We start from the raw sequence: 21,320 nt of genomic DNA, 5'->3' as shown, positions 1-21,320 counted from the left end.
CTAGAGAGAGTAGCCTTACCTTGCACTGCCCTGCCACACAGATTGAAGTTCCATTTTGGTCACAGGGTGTCCCATCTATCACCTTTTCAGCTTGTCTCACATAGAAGCGGTAGCCTATCGCACGGCAATTCAGCTCACACTTCTGACTTCCCTTCACTATGGAAAGAAACAAAAGTCCCCATTATAAAGACCACAGCAGTTTTACAAAGGAAGAGCCCATTTAAGTAACAAAAAGGTTTGAGAGAAGGAAACAAATAGGCAAACCGAATGCAATGTGAATGACTACATCAAATGAAAATCAACTCCAAGGTAAGTATTCCAACATAACTGATGAAAATTTAAAGTGTCTCAATTTTTAATGACAGATATTTTCATAAATGACCAAGAGTATTTTTAGTTTTAGAAAAATGTTGCCAGATTTAGTCTTCTTAGAACATATTAACACATTATGACTTTTCATGACTCCTAAGTGTCAGCAAAATTACACCATAATCAGAAAGATGTGCATCAAATTAGCCTCACATATAGTCACTGGTCAGTTCATGTCGAATAAGCATACTAACATTTGGCATTAAGTAACACATAAAACAAGCTAGATGTAAATTTTTTAAAAAAACATTATTTTTTCCTCTTCATTTTTACAAGTTGCACTTTAGTGACTATTCCTTAGTTCAAGAGAAAATGAAGAACAACTCTTTGATTTTTAAAAATATATAAAAACACCATTATTCAAAACCTCGTGATCTCTGTTGAGAACCAGAAGGAAATCAGTCCTTTGAACTCTGTTCGAGGAGAACACAGAAGACAAGAAACAGTTATCTTCTCCTGTGAAAATCTGTTACTTAAACAGATACAGCCTAACACTCCACGTATCTTATGCTATCAAGTTTGGTAACACATTTGGGTAGTCTTTCTATTTCAAATCATCTGTCATGTTGAAGTTGCACACAGTTCATTACCCCTATTTGCCAACTGAAACAACAATACTTGCAGTTTCTTTCCAACCAAGTGTAGCACTGTTACACAGTGGCGGTGAGGTACAAACAGAATTCCTTTTTCTTTTGACAGTACTTTCCTTGCTGCCATAATAACAAACTAAAATTCCCCTGACTTCACCAAGCTTCAGCTCATACCCTATACTGTAAGTGAAATCCACTATTTAATCTGTCAAAGGACATGCTACACACCTTAGTTAGCTGCTAAAACATGGTATTCCCAGGATTTCCTCTTTGACTTCTGCATTTTTGAATCTCCAGCTAAGACATAACAAATAACCAAAATCAATACATGCAATTATTTCAAATATGTATTTAATGTCTGTTTTCTGTAAAAATAACAAACTTTCAAGCTCAACTTAAGTTACCCCATGTGCAGACACACGATTAGTGCAGACCAATTCTGGAATTTGGATCTTTGATTTCCCCTCACGCAGCTATTTAATTGCCATTCGTATATATCACCTATTGCGTCTGGCAATCTTTTGCTAAAATCCTCAGAAACCTCTACTAATGTTTAGTGAGTTCATAGACCTGTTTACCTAAATCCTTTTTTGTAGAAGCTATGCATGCCATGCTCAGCTAGGTCATTTTTCCACTGGCTACTTTTTAAAGATAGATTCACTACCTTATCATTCCAAGGATTTCAGTTATTTAAAAACAAAAAGTGAGGTATTTCCTACAGTTCAATCTCCAAGTATAACAGTTAGTTTTAATGATAAACTGAGCATTATTCTTAGCAGCTTAGTCACTTCACATATAACTATTTTCAGAATTCTCAAATAAATACAATCCAGCTTCAGTGATTCATTACAATTGAAATCACTTGTCCTTTTCTGTGTCTGAAAGTGTCCTATTTTTATAACCTGTAACACTAGCCATCAAGCAGCACGTCTGCAGTGTACATTTTCTTATCTTCCCATTCCCTAAAGTCCAGTCAAACTAGCCATTTAGAGTTTCTGTAATGTCCTTATCTTCTTATGTTGATTCCCTTTAGTCCAAAGTATGCTGATGCCTCACATTCCTGTGCTCTTCTGCCTTGCAATATCCTTCATTTGGGCTTGAGACTTTAAAATTTTTATTTTTTAAATTCTTAGTTTGCCTTCCAGATCCCAAGAAAAATTTTGTGCTACTCAGAAAGATGAAGAAATTAACTGCTAAAGCATGGTATTTTTTCCTGGACCTCTTTCATCCTTTATTTATGATTTGATAGGTAAGCCTACTGCATTGCTAGTGCAGCATATTAAAATCCACAAGCAGGCAGAGCTTATTTGCTCTGTAAAATATGACTCCTATTTCATAACTTTTGTCTTTCATTCTTTCTTATTAGGAGCTGTTTCTGCTCATACAAAAAGAAATACTAAAACAGCCACTGGCTTTGACCAGTACCGAAAAGAATTTAAATAAATAAATCAAGCCTTAACAATAAACATGCACCAGAAGAAAAGTCTGCATGAGCATCTCTCCCTATAACCCCTTGGCTTTTGATATCCAGATTCTTTTGATGAGCAACTGTAAGGCACTGCCTTGGTTACTCACATACCAGTTAGTTACCAGTACCTAAAGACAATGTTCCTAGATGTCAAAGATCTGAAAAAAACTTTCATCTAAGAAGAGCAAAATCTGCTAATTGAATTGCCCCTATCAAGTGAGAGGCATTTCGCATTAGAATTTTAAGTAAGCACTGTATATTTAATATGCGTCAATTACAGCAGAACAAGCACATTTTAGAATTCCCTCTTAAAACAAGATACCACACTAGTAAAGAGCACTCCATTGCCTTTTAACCTCACATGTATCTTGACACTCTCCCTTACCTAGTATTTTGCCATGACTCTTGAGTTTTTATAGTTTAAGCTGTAGATCAAGCTACACCTTTGGCTTGGCAACTGGACATAAAATGTCAATTAAACAATGAGCTGTGAAGCGATTGGTTCCACACAGGCAACATATTTTAGTACTATGTCATCTGATCCCAGACTTTACAAAAGGATCTATCTGACCTCAGGGAACAGAGTAAGGCTTCTAGGTGAAGATCTTCCAAACTAAGCTGGCAGCAAGACACATACCCACTCAAAAATGGGCTCTTTTTAAGTGTGACACAGTTACGAAGACAGTTCACTATACAGGTACTGTTTTACAGGTCTTCCTAATGTCTTTGCTTTTCATTCTCATGCCCACCTCAGCACAACCACATCTTTGTGGAAATTCTCACCTTATACTACCTTATTAAATAGTGAACGTGGGTGAAATTTAATGCTACCGCATACAGTCTGCCAGACGTATTCATTATTGATTTAACTGAAAGAGGTGCCTTTAGTAAATAATCCTGGTAACATGTAATATTTAGTTTTCATTTTACAGAATGAAAAAGTATCTAAATCAAAAAAATCAGTACATTTTTTTACAATGTCCTTGCCAAATTAACCTGAAGTACCTCAGGGATATCCTGGGCTTGGCTGAACTGCAAGACTTGGGAGTTTTTCTCAAGCCCTCTGTTGAAACTTACCTTCCACCTTTCCTTATAAGGAACAAGACTCAGGCAGGCGAGAATGGGACCACAGCACAGTTCTGCCACCTCCCACTTCACCAGTAAGGGTACTGAGACTTCATGTTTAATTACAAACTGCACCTGTTCTGCATCACCAACCTGATCTCCTTCTATGACCAGGTGACCTGGCTAGTGGATGAGGGAAAGGCTGTGGATATTGTCTACATGGACTTTAGTAAGGACTTTGACATTCTTTCCCACAGCATCCTCCTGGAGAAACTAGCTTCCCATGCTTTGGATGGGGGTACACTTTGCTAGGTAAAAAAATGGCTGGATGGCCGGGTCCAAAGAACTGTGGTGAATGGAGTTAAATCCAGCTGTTGGCCAGTCATAAGTGGTGTTCCCCAGAACTCAGTTGTGGGTCTGGTCTTGTTTAGTATCTTTATCAGTGATCTGGATGAAGGGATTGAGTGCTCCCTCAGGAATTTTGCAGATGACACCAAATTGGGCAGGAGTGTCGATCTGCTTGAGGGTAGGAAGGCTCTGCAGAGGGATCTGGACAGGCTGGATGAACGGGCTGAGGCCAACTGGATGAGGTTCAATAAGGCCAAGTGCCTGGTCCTGCACTTGGGTCACAACAACCCCATGCAATGCTACAGGCTCGGGGAAGAGTGGCTGGAAAGCTGCCTGGAGGAAAAGGACCTTGGGGTGTTGGTCGACAGCCGGCTGAACATGAGCCAGCAGTGTGCCCAGGTGGCCAAGAAGGCCAGCGGCATCCTGGCTTGTATCAATAGTGTGGCCAGCAGGAGTAGGGAGGTGATCGTGCCCCTGTACTTGGCACTGGTGAGGCCACACCTGGAGTACTGTGTTCAGTTTTGGGCCCCTCACTACAAAAAAGACATTGAGGTGCTGGAGCGTGTCCAGAGAAGGGCAACGAGGCTGGTGAGGGGTCTGGAGAACAAGTCTTATGAGGAGTGGCTGAGGGAGCTGGGGCTGTTTAGTCTGGAGAAGAGAAGGCTGAGGGGGGCCCTTATTGCTCTCTACAACTACCTGAGAGGAGGTTGTAGTGAGGTGGGTGTTGGTCTCTTCTCCCAGGTAGCTATCGATAGGATGAGAGGCAATGGCCTCAAGTTGTGTCAGGGGAGATTTAGATTAGATATTAGGAAAAATTTCTTTACTGAAAGAGTGGTCAGGCATTGGAACAGGCTGCCCAGGCAAGTGGTGGAGTCCCCATCCCTGGAGGTGTTTAAAAGACATGTAGATGCAGAGCTTAGGGACATGGTTTAGTGGTGGAATGGACAGTGTTACATTAATGGTCGGACTAGATGATCTTGAAGGACTCCTCCAACCTAAACAATTCTATGATTCTATGATTCTAAAATTCATGCACAGAATGTATTTTTGCATTGCGCATGTACAGATATATGTATAAACCTGGAAAAAGAGGAAACATATTTTTCTGAAGTGCTATTATGAAGTTCACACAGTAAGCCATAGTCAAAATGAATACAAGAGTGGAAGAGTGGGGCAACCCATACATTAATTTAGAGTTGCTTTTGTTGTCCTAGGAGTGATTTAACTGATCAAACTTAAATCACAATTAAATATCAACACATTCCATTCCCTTAAACAGACCATTTAGATTTCAGTGTGGTACAGCTTTGAGAAGAAAAATTCACCAATTTTCACGCAACCCACCCACAGATTTTTTGAAAGGAAAAAAGAGGGATTTAGATGTTACCACATTACAGCCAATGGCTGGAGTTCAAACTACGTCTTCAGCAGCATTTCAGCCTAAGGTCTCTTCACTGACCTGGCTGAGAGGCGGGCCAGAGCAGCAGCGTGCCTGCTGAGAAGCACAAGAGGGAAGAACTGTCCTCCCCCAGGGTTCACAGGCTGACGCTCACAGAACAATCCTAATCTCCTTTTAATCCCACTATTAGGAAAACACAGGTTTGTACAAGCCCACAACACGCTCCCGGCACAAGGCGTTGCCACCCTGATGACGAGGCGTGGCCGGCCTGACAGGCCCGACGCTGCAGGCAGGCCCCGGCCGCACCAGGCACCTCAGGGCGGGAGGAGAGCACTGAAGGCGATCACTTGAGCGCAAGCCTTGCTCTTCTCCCGGTCTCGGCCCGGGCCCAGCTGAGCCTGGGGAGCACAACCGTCCCCACGCCCGCCCTGCGGAGGGTTCTGCCTGGCCGGGGCCCAGCGGGAGGCCTTGGCGCTGGGGCTCTGCGCGGACTCGTTCTGGTCCCGCATCCGCCTGGCCCAAACCGCCTTCGCTGACGGAAAGCGTGAGAAGCTCATGTCCTCAGAAAACACCCACCCCAAATCTAAACCTGTGCACGTTGAAAAAGGCAGAAAGTCACCATTTCGGAAACGTTCCTACTTGTGGAAGCTTTTGAATAAGATCCCTTTGCATTTCATTGAGAAAGAATATTTCCAGTGTTAAAACTTTACTGAGAGAGAGGTCTCCAGCCAAACCAAGCGCGTTGCTCCTTACGCCACGCTCAGAGGCATGCAGCGGGAGCCCTCAGACAGCGTGGCTTGCAGCCGAGGTCCCCACGTGACAGTCGCCTTCCCTGCATGCTGGTCAAGGCTGGCACAACCCTGATGAAGAGAGGGAGAGGCCAGGGCACCTGGGGTCACCATCTGCGCACGTTCCGTCCTCCGCAGCATGAAACCCTCCCACCCCTGCAAAGCCCCTGCCTCCTGCCCTCCACTCAGGCCTTCCTCCTTCCTTCCGACCGTCTGTCTGCCCGCTGCAGAAGGCCTAAAAGGAATTCCTGAAGCGAGCAGCTCCACACCAGAGCACCGTGCAGGGGGTGCTTTTGGACTTCATGTCAGCAATTCCCTTCCTTCAGCTTCCTCTTCCATCGCATTCCTCCATCTTCACCAGCCTCTAGCCCAAGGAAACGCTGCAGGGAGGAGAACTGGCACAGCGGATAAGCAGGCCGAGCCAGTGGTAGAGCTACTCAGCAGTGAGCTTGAAGAGATACAGAGAGCGCTCCACAGGCAGCTTGCCAATGCAAGGAATTTCAATCTAATGATATTCTTAGGAAAAAATGTTACAAGAAAGAGCATTCCAACTGCAATACATTTGCTAAATAATGTATTCAGCTGTTCAAAGGGAAGTTAAAAATAGCCACAGAGCCAAAAAACCCTAAGAAATAATGCACAAATCAAATCAAAATGCAACCGATCAGTAAACTAATGACATGGCGCAGAACCATGCACTGACTGCTCCTACAGACTGTAGTTCGTTCCTCCTTTCTGTTTTGGCTCCTGAGATTGCAAGCTGCTTGGAGCATGTACTGTGTCTTACTGCACACACATGAAGTCTCCCCCCACAGACAATGCTAGCTGTAGGTGCAACCAGAATAAATGATAGAGCAAAGAAACTTCACATTCCCCGTGCTGTGAGATAGGGACTGGAATGTTCAAACTCTCCTGATGGTTCCTCAGTCCAAATCTTAATTTAATGTGAGATTCAGACTCCCTGTTGTTATCTATGTAGCAGTTCTAGTTCTCCACAGAACATTACAGAATGCTTTCACCATTTGTCAGTTTTTGTAAGTTTGCCTAAACATCTAAAAATAGTTAATAACAACCTCTGCAATTTGAGAAACATGCCTCGAGGGTGCCCATAGAGAAGTGGCATGCACACTCTTGGCAAGCAAATACCACATTCATGCTAATACTACATTATGGGATTAAGCAAATTTAAATGCGGCTTCATTCTGTGTGCACACTGCCTTGTAAAGTCAACTTCAGTGCTCCTCTATATCGAGCCAAGATACACTCATCCACGATGTGTCAGAACCGATTGTTCCAGGAACAAGTTGTCTCCACACAGCTCAGTTATTTTCAGGGCCTAGCTTGCTATGGGCTATAACCAGTATTTACTCACTATAAAAGCTATGGATCTGCTTTCCAGGAGGTGTAATGCGGCATAGCAGACACTGGAAAAGCTTTTAAGAGATGTGCTTATGTCTATCCATGTAACATCTACTTTAGTTAAAACTTACCAGTGCTGTGGGATTTCAGTGACAGACTTGCAGATTACTGACACTCTTGGCTATCCCATAGAAATCCACAGGGCAGAGAAGGAAGAACGGTACAGTAAAGAGTCTGGCAAGGCTCCGGCTTCTGTATCCACTACATCTGTTAGTAAAGCTATAGTAAGTCTACAGGCTGATGTCATCTAAACAAAGCAGTGGTCTCTTCCATTCAGGAGATGTAATTTAATAAGTACTGTATTCACTAAGGTAGAACTTACAATTTTGTGAAACCAAAGTTTCTGTTTAAAGGTTTTATTTGCATATAGGAATTGCTTCAAGACACTTGTACATACAGGAAAACAAAGGCAGGTCCTCTAACACTACTAGCAGTAGTCTATTCCTTTTCCACGCTGCTGTGGCTGTAAGCTGACAGCTACACTGCAGACTTAAGAGCAACAAACCATGCCAGACAGAGGGCTAAATGTGACAATTCCATACTAAAAAGCACCCACCAGTGATCACCTGCGGAGCTCAGTGTGGAAGACAAATGTTGGTGTAGTACTCAATGTAGACACCTTTGTTTATGCAGCTTCCTGTGCAAAGAAGGAAAATGTGTAGGAAAGCAGAACTACTTTATTTAAGGTTTCACTGTTTGGGATAATAACCTATGTTGGCTTAGTTATCTGTACTGAAACATTAGTTCAAGTTTTGCAATTTTACAATGGAGGCTGTCAGGTCCATCACAGAAAACTGAGCCTGAGTCAGGCTGGTTTTGCACTGAGTTTCTGAAGTGGCCAGAAGGAATAATGCTTTTTACAGCAGTTACCTGTTGCCAGATTTCTAAATAAGAATATGCAAACACTGTCCAGAAAATAATTACCATGCAACTACATTTGGTCCTTCCAACAGAAATACTAATGTGGTGTGATCTGTTTTATTTGAGTCTCTTTTGATGCTTTGTCCTTATTAGGCTTGGGAACATCTCCTGAAAATAACCAGAAAGAGTTGTGTTTATTTTTTACTTTGTCCCTTTCAGTTTTGTTAAATTCTTATAAACTTTATTACTCTGGCTTGAATTTTTTTTCAAAAATCATTTTCCATTCTTCATTTCAGTGATGGAAGTACACTTCCTTTTTTTTTTACTTCCACTTTTCATTTTCTCATGTAATAAAGATGTTTATTACTTCACCTTGTCTCAACAACTTAATGTATATTTAAAATATTTCCTGCACCGGGTTTCAGATATTAAGTTAAAAAAAATCAAGCTTTTATAACAAAACTACAAGTACATTTTAACAAATATGAAGCAAAAAAGGAAGATATCATTCAAGCAAACTCCTCATCTTTATCTGTACATACCACAGTATGTTCTGCTTCCAGATCCAGTAAGTTCTATGTTACATAGTCATGGGGAACTACTGCTGAGTAGATTCAGTGAAGATTTTTCTTCAGTGAACAGAAATATTTCTGAAAGGCCCCAATGTTCCATAATCTTATCTTCATATTTAGCATTTATGGCAATAAGAAACTTGCAAACATTGTCATTTACTCCAATTTTCCTGGTTTCTCTGTTCCTCCCAAATCCCTTTGTCATTAGAAAACTATTAAGGATACCTTCTAGATTTACTGTCATCCAGTAAAAATAGCTGGAAAATTGATTATTATTCTTGAATTAAAATAAAACAAACCAACTAGAGACAAGTAATTCATAAAAACACACACATTCAAGTCTCTATTGACCATCTGGACACCCGGAAATCAGCAAAAGATATAAGTTTGATGTGCTTTTATGAAATTCATTTTTGTTCTGACTGCCTAAAAATTTGTCTTAAACACTTTATGAATGTTCTACCTGGGTCTCGCTGCAAAAGGAGAGGAATGTAAGTATTTGGGAAGTTGCAATGTTTAATCATAGAATCATAGATTCATAGAATCATAGGTTGGAAAAGACCTCTAAGATCATCGAGTCCAACCATCCACCCAACACCACCATTCCTACTAAACCATGTCCCGAAGCGCCACATCTACACGTGTTTTTAACACCTCCAGGGATGGGGACTCCACCACTTCCCTTGGCAGCCTGTTCCAATGCCTGACTACTCTTTCTGTAAAGAAATTTTTCCTAGCATTCAATCTAAACCTCCCCTGACACAACTTGAGGCCATTGCCTCTCGTCCTATCGATAGCTACCTGGGAGAAGAGACCAACACCCACCTCACTACAACCTCCTCTCAGGTAGTTGTAGAGAGCAATAAGGTCCCCCCTCAGCCTCCTCTTCTCCAGACTAAACAGCTTGAGTTCCCTCAGCTGCTCTACGTAAGACTTGTTTCCAGACCCCTCACTAGACTCGTTGCCCATCTCTGGACACGCTCCAGCCCCTCAATGTCCTTAATAAAAGCTTCTGAACTGTCCACAATGAGCTCAGTCATGTCTGTCATTTTGAATCATTTGTACAAGAGTAAGAAATCCAAACAGCTGCCTTAACAACCTTCCAAGGTTTTTTTGCTTTTTTTACAGTGTATAGAAATGGCGATAACTCATACAGCGAGGGATTTTGCCCAGTAACAGTAACATAACTGCTATATGACTCAAACATCAGGCACTTACACTGAACAGCAGAGGATTGTTATCAGAATATGTACTTCCCTGCTCTGGTTACAGCTTTCACAGGCATTGGGGAAATCCTACAGATATAATTATTGAGCCATAATTAAATAAAGCGCCTATAAACAACTGTGCCTGCTTCAAATCACTGCATATTGCAAGGTGGCCAGGCTTTCCCGGGGATTTATCCTCTAATCACTGTGGCAGTGTAGTCAAAGACTCTGGGAAACCACAACACAACTCTCAATTCCTTGCCTTTGCTATTTCTTTATTAACAATAATTTTCTTCAATCAGTGCTCAAAACTGACTTTTTCATTTAAAGTTTAAACTAATGCATACACATTTGTCCACAAAAACTTTAAGATGTGCGTGCTCATAACAATTTAAATCTAAACTGTAGATGTCAATGTGCTGTTGGCCTCAGTTCAGCAAAGCACTTAGTCAGGTGGTTTACAGGAGTACCTGAATAGTAACTACTGTTGGCTTCAGTAGAACTGCCAAAAGTTATATGTTTAACAGTGGCTCAAGGCCAATATCCCTTTAAATGACATGATGTAGTTTCTTCTACACATCTTAGTTTGTACTGTGTTGCGTTTGGAACTCGTTTCTGAATTTAAAGGAAAAAAACCCACACCTAGAAACGCCTGGCTTCACATCAGCCTTTCATTTGTTAGGCAGTCAGAATCCAGAGACTGCTACTTGTCAGTCACTGAAGACATTGGCCACTGGATGTCTCCACTGACCTATGCAAACATAGATTAAAGTCATCTCTCAGTGGAAAAAAAGGTTTTTTAAAAGGCATTTTGTCTGTATTCACAAGTCACCACTTACACTTTGCATACGGTGCACAGCAGCCACACAGACTTGCACCCTCTGGCCCTCACAACAGCCAGGAGATGTCATTTTCATGTGGACTGCACTTCTGGCGAAGCTTTGAATAACAGCTCCCCGTAAGTTAAATCAAAATTATTAAAATGTTGCTACATAAGTAGAAGAAAATCAAGCAGCAGTTGCTTAAGCTTAAAACTTTTTGCTTCCCTTTCTATCCAGCAACAGCTAACCTTGTATCAGTAAAATCCTCATAACGTGACGGGTGAAGACACAGGTGTCAGGCATGGGGGCTTCTGAAGGGTAGCAAAGTTTTCTCCTTGCCTTTTTACTCTTTGGCTGGCATAACTGGATAATTCACCTAAAGCTGATAATGTCAACTATTTAGTATTTGTACGGTTTGACATCCCCTGGGAACTGTTTGTAGGAAATAAACTATTAGGATTTCATGGAAGATGCCTCCTTTTGCAGGTATATTATACAGAATTTATTATAAAATAAAATGAAAATATTTAGGGAACATATTAATAAAGCCTAAACAACAGAGAAAAAAAACATGACTAATCTAAACAATCTCATTTTCTAGCTTATTTTTTAATTCTGGTACTAATCAGAGAAGAAAACCTGCTACATGCAGTGCAATTTCTCATCTGGAAAACAGCATGAAGTGCTCCGTCCCTTGAAGTGCTGACCAGTTCCTGAGGGAGGCTGACAGCTATCAGTCCCAACTGCTATTAGTTTGGGATGTTCTGAAAGGAGTTTGATACTGGTTTCTGTCTGTCTTTAAAATTTGAAAGAACTGATTATTTCTGTTTGACTTTATTAGAATCTTACTGGCCTCTGAAATCTCAGCTTGCATCCATATCTGTATTTTCAAATCTGATTTTATCTCCTTTAGCCCACTAGTAGCCCAGAAAAGTTTGTGAAGTAGAATAATGTTAAATTGTTGTATAAAATCAATACTTTGGCAACATTAGTAAATATACTCCAAATCCTGCCTTCAGACTTTCCACAGAACGATTAGCCATTTTTACTCAGATCAATTCTACTGAAGGAGGACTTCATGTCACAGTTCAGAATAATAAATACCAACTGCAAATGGGAAGAAAGGAGATTCAAGTTTGGGCTTGTGAAGCCCCCAGCAACATTCCAGACAAAAGCTTTCAGACATCTCTTAAGGGAGCATATTTATGCTCATAAAGCTAAATAACTTTGAAGTCTCTCTCCTCTTGAAACACAACTCTGTATTTCAACACTAAAAATTCCCAAAGTAATGCTTTTCATGAAAAGACCATCAGTATAACATCCAGATCTCTAGTATTTAATAAAACTCTAACAATGATCCATAGAAAGCCTTGCCTCATACTTGTGTACCGGTGGAGTTTTCATGTAAACTAATGGCACACTTTTATGTATGTAAGAAGTCACTCTTCACTGAAGCGCATCCTAACCTTTCTTTGATATGAAGACAAAAAATCACTAAGTAGCCAAATCTGACAGCAGTGAAAAAAGGGAACACTGAATGCTGCTGTTTCTTGCTAGCAAGCTCCTGTACAAAACGAGCCAGCTCTCACTGACTGATTTTGTTGCATCACTGTCAAGAAATTTTCCTTTGCTTTCTTAAACAGAACTTGCTCTGAAAAGTACAGATTGCATTAAAGTCAAAATGTGTTCTGAAGGTATGCTTCTCTGAGATATTTAGCTTGGGGGTGGGGGGAAGAAGAAACATTTTATCTGTAAAAAAAAAAATTGTTACATCATTCCTTACAGGAAATGATGACACACTATCTTTTTAAATTTTTTGTATATAGGAATCAACTTTCGTTTTACTTTAATTACACAACTCGGAGACAATAACAATGTTTCCAGTCATCTCAACCCACAAATTTTTTTGTTGTTTTAAACAGACTGAATTTGCCAAAATTTCCCAGCCAAATCACTTTGGATAAACATTTTGGATAGCCCTTATCATTCCCCGCCTCTCTCCCCCCACTTTCTCCAGGGGAGGCAGTGACTCTGAAACACATCTTTTTTCCACAAATCCAGGCTCTGGGCTGATTAGCATACTGTAAATCATTTCATATCTCTCTGCTTGATAACCTCATTATTCACAGTTTTCAGTGCTGACATGAACATGGCAGCTTTGATGAATACAGAATTAAAATCCGCTACCTGCAGTTGTATAAACTAAATGAAGTTACAGTTGATTTATACAATCTGAGAATAAACCTACTTTTAAAAATCATAATTGTTACAAGCTTGTTTTATTGAGCAATATTATTTTCTTCAGAATCAAACTATTGATAAAATACTTCTGTAAAAAGCTACAACACCTAGACAAGATGAGAGTCATTACTCAGAAAGGATGGCATGCGGATTCTTTAATGACATGCATCTGTGTGCTGATGAAATTACAGAAAATAAAGGGAAAACCACAGAAAAAGGTTTAAAACTGGGGCGGAGGGGAAAGGAAGACCCAGTAAATCAACCTGATAGTCTCAGTTTCAGTCTACAAAAAAGCAATGATGGTATTTTACTTCTCGGTGATGCCCAGTTAGAGTGTTGGGGAGCCACAGATAGCACATAGTCCTTAACCAAACACGCATTCTTGTCACTAAATGTATTGCTATTATATCAATCACCTGCGTGTAAATTAATGCAAATGTACATTATGTATAATGAACTAATTTTTACTTCTCTCCAGTTGAGCTATTTTCCTGCCCCTGTACACTAGAATGAGCAGCTCCGTAAATGATTAAACACACCGCAAGCCAGGCTGCTGGGGAAGCGCTCACACCTGACACACGAGTCTTATCATGGAAAGGTCTGAGATTCCCATCTTCGTGGCTAAGGAGAGAAGCTGTAACTTGTACTACATATGAAGGCTTTGTAACGGAAAGAAAGCATCTGCTTTTATACTCTTTATACACAGGATCCTTAGCACATCTGTGTATCAATGGGCAAAGCAAAAGAGGAGACTAAATCCCGTTTTTAAGAGTTTGTAACTGTGCATTCTTTGCTCTGGAACAACACCAAGAAATTAGCACCTGAGGAGCCACTGTAGAAAGCACAAAACCAGAAACAAGCAGCAGCTAAAAGTCAGCCCCATACTGACTGTCACTGTCCCTTAGGAAATACATGTCAATATGTTCTGACTGAATCTTACACGCTTAAGGATTGACTTAAGCAAAAAAAATAGAATGGGGTGATGAGTGTTTCTGAAAGACTAGAAGAGACTTGTAGTTATTTAAATACTAATATAGCTATCATTAGGTCTAAAATGTCCTAAGTGTATTGATATGGCCTCCTGCCACAATCCTTTAATAAGCATATAAATACATAAGGATTAGTTAAAGCATTCTGTGCTTTTATTTACATACTCATGAAAGATATTTATTTCCTACATTCTCATAAACATTAGTTAAAAAAACCAGTGTTCATTAGAACAATGTTTTCACTAGGATGCCACTGACCTGGAGCTCAGTCAGTTAACTTGAAAGCTGCTTTCCCTCTGGTAGCATAAAGTCCTAAACATTCAGTGTTTGGAGATTTGGTTTCACATTACATTTATTTTTAAGACTATTCTTATATAAAAGGACATAAGGATCATTGCTGAGATTCAAGATTTCTTAGTGACTTTGCTTCTAATTTTTCTTTCTTAAATTTTATTTAGGTTTTCACACTTTGATTGCTAGATACTAAGATCCCTGCAGAAAATTGGAAGGTACCAACTCAGTGAGCTTGGATCTCGTAAAATCTAACTGGAAGACACTGGGAAGCCAGTTATTGCTCCCTGATGCTGGGAGCTGGTCTCTACCAGCTCTGACCCTAGCACTACTGGCCTCCACGCTCTTAGCAATTGCAGTTCGAAACAACAAAGATTGACTTCTCTCCTCATCTCCCCTACCACTCTCTGCTAAGGGGAAAATTAGGGTGTCTGATATAAGACTATTTTCATGTTGAGAGTTTTGCCCCATGAACCTAGGATCTGTCTCTCTTCACTCATTTGTGAGCTACCCCAAATCCCGTGGCACCCAGCACAGCACTGGGGTGCCCCAAGCAGGGCTGTAAGGCTTCTTCCGGAGGAGGCTGCAGCCACCACTGCTGAGAAGCCGCATGCCAGGGAGCAGTCCAATTTTATGTGCCCTTCTGCCTACAAATTTTACTAGATTACCATTACATGCAATAAATAGAACTAGATACTCTAAAGAAAGTATGTGGCAACTTCCTTCTCTCATCCCCCATATTCTGTCTGAGGGTTTGCTTTTCTGAGACAGACGGAAAGAGCTGACGATGTAGGTTTTGCCATCAGACTTTTAAACAGTCACACAACAGGCCATGCTGCCTGCAGATAAACCCAGGGTGCCTAGAGCCGTCGGGCTCAAGGGACTCACCCCTGGGCACTTGCAGAAATTACTGAAGCAATCTCAGAGCAGTTGTGTGTGTAAAATGACGGAAAACTAAAAATGGGACAAACAGTTTCTGAGCTGCAAAGTGCAGAACAAGGAGGAGCTGAGAAATGCTGAACAAGTCAACTCAGTTTCATTTCCTGGAAAAATTCCACAAGAACTCAAACCCACCGTTCATAAACACCCAAAAAATAATCAGGGCAGCAGTAGCAACCAGTATGGTTTTGTCAAGATAAAAATCTCGTCAAACCCATTTAATTTCCTTCTACAAACAGGCTCTGCATGCGGGAGACGTGGTGGCTGCGATTTAGCTTGGCTTTTCTGAGGTATTTGACTTCTTCAAGCTAGGAAAATGCCATCTAAAAGAAACCGCTGTAAGGGATGTGCAAAGTTGGTTCAAAAACTACACTCAGTAGTTCGCTGGCTGGGTTTTGGTATGTATTGAGTGAGAACCTGCAAGATCTTTCCTAAGTACGGTTCCAGCATATGTTTTCATGCACAAAGTAGATGATGGCATAGAGCGATGATATTCACAGATAACACCACTCTGGGAAAGGCAGCAAGAATATTGGAGGGAAGGATTAGAGTTCGAAAAAGATGTTGACAGCCTGGGAAAGGGTCTGAAAAGGCAGCATGAAATGTAATAGGGATTGGTGCGATATCCTACATTTGTGACAGAATAACCACCTGCACAAACACAGGCTGAGTAACTAATGCGAAAGCAGTAACTACACAAGGAATCTGGAGCGGTGACAGTGAATCTCATTTAACGTGAGACATCAAAGGGGTGAACTTCCAAAAAAATAACCAAGTATTGTACAAGTAGGTACAAGACAGAAGGTAGCCTGCAAATCACATCAGTAACTCTAACATTCAGCCAGAGCATTGCATCCGCTTCTGGACACAGGTCCATGTGAAGACCATCCAGAGGAGAATGCGAGCAACCAGCACTCTAGAAAACACAACCAAAGAGGGGAGATTCAAATCACATGCTGTTTTGAAAAAACAGAGAGGATGACAGTCTCTAAGTAGAGGTGAAGTGCAGAAGGGAACAGAAGTGTTCCTATGTGCCCTGTGAACTGGACGAGACGTAATGGGCCAAAGTTGCAGCATGGAAGATTTATATTATACTTCACAGAAAATTTCCACTGCAGGGAATAATTAAGCACCATTTACTTATGGAGACTACAGAATCTCCACCAGTGGAGACTGGCACTGGGAAAAACTGAATGAAGCCCCTGTGCTCTTTTAAAGGGTTCAGTTTGCTAACCTAGCATCTTGCAGACCACACAAGCCTTCCTATGTTTATTGATTGACTTCTTCCTTCTTCCATAGTGCCTAGTTATGATAGATACAGTGGTAGCTTTCATTCAAAATATTTTTGCTGTCACATAGTAAACTTTGAGATGCTGTTGTTTACCATCAAGGGAATTGTTACCATTAATACAAACAGTTCACAGCAGTTTCTGCATGAATAAACCTCACACTGTGGCTTCTCCCCGAAGAAATGTAAATATTCAGGCCCAGTTCTAGATATACATATGTTCAGAGTTCAAAATGAAAAAGGAGGAAGATTTTCTTGCACCTGGCTGGACTCCGTCCCAGGGAAACGCACCAAGGAGTATTAACCCTTCGTTGCAAAAATATTTCCGATAGGTCAGTTTTTCTCTCTGAAAGGCAGTAAATTGTGAAATTTCAGTCTTGCAAATCCTACCTCTAGCTGTGGACTGCAGAAAGCATAATTAAAATACATAGTTTTCTTTCACCAAGACTGTATATGAAAAGCATCTTCAGCTTGATCAGTGCACAGCTGTGAGTCGAGCAGAGTAGGAGCGATGTAAGTACTAACACTTATAAATCTTTCTGGAAATATTATCACAATTATGCCAAAAACAACCCACACAGTAACTGCTGCATCAGATGCCTAGGTAACATCAAACACATATATTTGGGTTTCTGGCTGTTGATTTAAAGGTTGCTGTTCATAATTTTCTTAGTTTATAAGAAAAATACTCCTAAATAAGGAAATAAGCTGCAACTACTTCAAAAGCACCTTGCATCCTCTGAAACACCTTAGTTTCCATACCAACCTCAGATTCGCCCCTTGAGCCATCTCACTATAAAAGTCTTAACGCCATGCTGGAGGTCAAACCATGAATCTCTAATAACAAAAATATCAGGATGATCACTTGGTAGTTAAGTACACCCTTCAAAACTAGAAAATCCTTCTCCTGAATGCTAAGAATCATTATCATCATAAGGAAGCAATACAGAGCCCGTTTGTTTAAAGCTTCACTTCTTGATTTCCATACCACTGTAGCCAACAGTTACCGATGTGTGAAAGTATCAGACCCATGTCAAAGATCTCAAACAATAAAGTTACTCATTTTTGTGAAATGTAATATTAAGGCGTTAAAGCCACAATTTATAATCACCTTACAATGAATGTGCAAGGCAAACCAGCCTACTGCTTTGTGTCCCTGCAGCCAGGCTACTAGACAGAAAACAATACAGAATTTTAGTGGAGATGTGGGACACTGCAAAAATCTTTCCAAACCCTCAAGAAAGCTAAGTTAATAAACCGTGTCCAGCCTGATTACATTCATTCTTCCCAAAGCAATTAGGAGGAGAGAGAATGCATGTTTAAATGTGCAAGTCATTTTTAAATGTCTGTATCAATTAATGCTTAACATCGCATAGAAAGAGGGACACACGTTAATACAGCTCCCTTCAAATTTGCTAAAGCTGTTCTCCCCACCCCTACCTCAAGTTGGAACAATGCAACATAGTAATGCAGCAATCCTTTCAAGTCTGGCAGTTAGACTGCAGCCAAATATGTAAGCTATTCACAAATATTATCTAAAAATAGAGGGCAATCACAGTTGGTGATTTAGGGTTCACCTGGTACAAACCTGGCGGAAGAAACGGTGATGAGATAGCAGAGGTAGCTTTACTAACTGTCAAGAATCTGAAGGGGAAAGAAGGGGTAACTTCAGCAAAACACTATTGTGAGAAATAATGAATCACTCTCACAGACTTTAAATATAAATTACCTCTCTTTTAGCCAAAAAGCAGCTGTACAAAAGCTGATGTTAACCATTATCCATTTTCCATTGAAACTGTTCTGTGCTGGCTCAAACACTTTAAAACTATATATACATACAAGCTTTCAGCAGCTCACCGTCCCCCCTTCTGAATTACTGCCTGTTCTTCTGGTGAAAATAAGCTGGTTAAGTCCTTTAAGCGGCCTACTCAATGTGATGCCCGATCCATAGCGAATAATCACGGATTTGGGGAAAAATATCCACTGTTTCTCTTAAAGAGAAACACAAGAGGGTTTTGCACTGTTATTCAATACCCAGACTAATAAAAGCAATTAAATAACCCTTCTCACTCAATACTCTCTTTTATTTGACATTCTCCTAAATTCCAAAATACTCTGCAGTGAAACAGGAGCGGAAACATGAACTGGCACTACCATATCATTGCAAGGGAACAGCAAAATTGTATCTAGTGCAATGACTGTGTCTTTAAAGGAAAAGAGGAAAGTCAGAGGAAAAATATAGCAGCTCCCACATTGCATTAGCTGCTATTCTTCTGGAATTAATAATTAGTGGACTAGAGATGTTGCCAAGCAAATGACCTATTCCAATTCTTAGAAGGAGATTACTGATGAAATAAATATTTTTAATTTTGCATCTCTCTAAAAGACCAGTGAGCTTCTGTTACAATATACCCAAGGATACGGATCCTATCAAGTATTTGTGCTAGATAAACCTTACATACACTAACACTTCAGCTATTCCAAAGCTTATTGTCTGTATACTGACCAGCTTATGCACAGTGCAAATATAGAACAGAATCATATATTAAATTAATAACATACTCTTGAGAAGTCCAGGGAAGATGCAAGAGAACTCAAAACATATGGAGGTATTTTCCTGGACTTTGGACTATATTAAATAGGAAGATGTATTTGTTACAACTGGGAATTACTATAGACAGATATCTGCCACAGACATACTGCATGATATTGAACTTTAGAACATTTACAGTGCACATGAGGGCCTGATCCAGAAATTTGCATTGCCCTGGGATGTACAGATGCATCAGGAACACTTTTGGATCCTTCATTCTGAGACAGCCTTTATCCTGATTAGAACACCTTCCAATCTTTCAGTTGTGCCACTAAGTAAATTAGTAGAGTAGCACAGCTTCTTATATGATTACATTGTAATACACAGCCCTGGTGCTCTATCAGGTATTTCTTACACCAGACCAGTTCTCTAACAGTGAGTTTTAGCTAGATTTCAGTTCCTATATGCTACTTGTGTAGCACAGAAGACTCATACCAAGACTGTCTCTCCATTTCCAAAAATAAATAAACTTTATAGTAACAAGCTAATTCATAGCAATTGAGACAATTCATACTGGTTTTGAAAGAGATTATGAGAATGCAAATGGAAGGGCCTACAGACAGGCTTCCCTGTGTAAACTCCAGAAAAAAATAGAAGCGGGTAGAAGAGCAGATGCAAACGTGTAGACGTTTAGACATTTAACAACCTTTCACAATACATACAGTCATTTAAACTGCTTTATCTTCTAAATATTTTCTATCTCTCTTGGATCTCCAGTCTGCATGTGCCTGGTCAAAGTCTTTTACTGATGCTAGATGTCCATTGCCATCTGCAAACATCTCTGCAAGTACAAGGCCATGAGTCCACTCCGCAATGGGCAGCAAATACAGAGTCACAGAAAGTTCCCACTGAATCTCTTTAGCGTTGGTTGTGAGTCCTTCAAAAGACAATAAGGATGGCTCATGGGAGAGAGATGCAAATGAAACGTGTTTCAACCGAGCTAAGCACGTTAGAAGGTAAGTGCAGTCAGAAAACAATCCTTGATCTAATACTTTATTTCCACTGAGGGACAATCACTTCCATTTTGGTGGTGACTGCAGACAGAGTGGTGATGGTACTGACATGTGGTTTGGCACAATGTAGCAGTACTAGAAATAGGAAGAAGGATGCCTGCTGGTATTATATATGATTCGATATGCTTAGTTTAGAGTCAACTAGCTAGCAGCAAAGATGAGCAATTAAGAATATCTTTTGTTTTTACACTGAAAGCAGTTGAGATGTTTCAGAGTAATTTCCAAAATGCTTGCAGCATTGTAAGTTAGAAAACTTTCTCATCAGTGTTTTGACAAAAAACTTATTTACAGTCATAAGAGTTAATCGTAGAATCATAGACTGCTTTGGGTTGGAAAAGACCTTTAGAGGCCACCTAGCCCAGCCCCCTGGAGTGAGCAGGGACATCTTCAACTCGACCAGGCTGCTCACAGCCCTGTCCAGCCTGGCCTTGAATGTTTCCACGGACGGGGCCTCTCTGGGCAACCTGTTCCAGTGTTTCACCACCTCACCGTAAAGAATTTCTTCCTTATATCGAGTCTAAAACTACCTTCCCTTAGTTTAAAGCCATTACATAGTGACATTTAGTTTCTCCTTTATGGCATCAAGAATGATGGATAAGAATAAAACAAATAGCATTTTAGGCAGGATGCTTCATATTAGATCCTGCCATAGCTAAGACCTGCTTTATTGCATTGGACAAAATTGTAACCAGCTGTGTTCTATAAATTACAAACCACAAAATCAGGATAAAACTTCCCTTCTCACAGAAGTACTCCTATAATTGCTGAGATATTCACATAGCACTGTGATGAGAGCCAAACGAGTACCCAGACAGGTTGCGTCTCCTGCTCCCTAACATTGGGTAGCATCATATCTGACAACATATGATCAAAGCAGATTTATGTTCAGAGTGAAACAGCATTCAGACTGAGAAAGCATGACAAAATTGGCATCTGGGTCTTCAAAACAGGTGTAGATTTTAAAAGCAAGAATTCCTGAGACAGAGCACTGCACACAAATCTTCATCTTCACGTAGCAGACACAGCATCAATTCTATCTGCAGCTGTTTTAGGCAGGA

At 40.5% G+C, this 21,320-nt stretch overlaps 1 protein-coding gene across 1 annotated transcript in view; it reads right to left on the bottom strand.

The window, feature by feature from the left end:
- THSD4 (thrombospondin type 1 domain containing 4) overlaps positions 1–21,320 on the bottom strand; it is a 346,319-nt gene that overhangs the window by 212,244 nt on the left and 112,755 nt on the right. The window contains exon 7 of the mRNA XM_075431701.1: positions 20–156. Within this exon, the coding sequence (XP_075287816.1) occupies positions 20–156 (137 nt within the window). The remainder of the gene's footprint in view (positions 1–19; positions 157–21,320) is intronic.

The sequence above is a fragment of the Opisthocomus hoazin genome, chromosome 10, assembly GCF_030867145.1.
Source record: "Opisthocomus hoazin isolate bOpiHoa1 chromosome 10, bOpiHoa1.hap1, whole genome shotgun sequence".
NCBI classification, from domain to species: Eukaryota; Metazoa; Chordata; class Aves; order Opisthocomiformes; family Opisthocomidae; genus Opisthocomus; species Opisthocomus hoazin.
The sequence above is the reverse complement of the archived record's forward strand: the minus strand, read 5'-3'. Positions and strand labels throughout refer to the sequence as shown.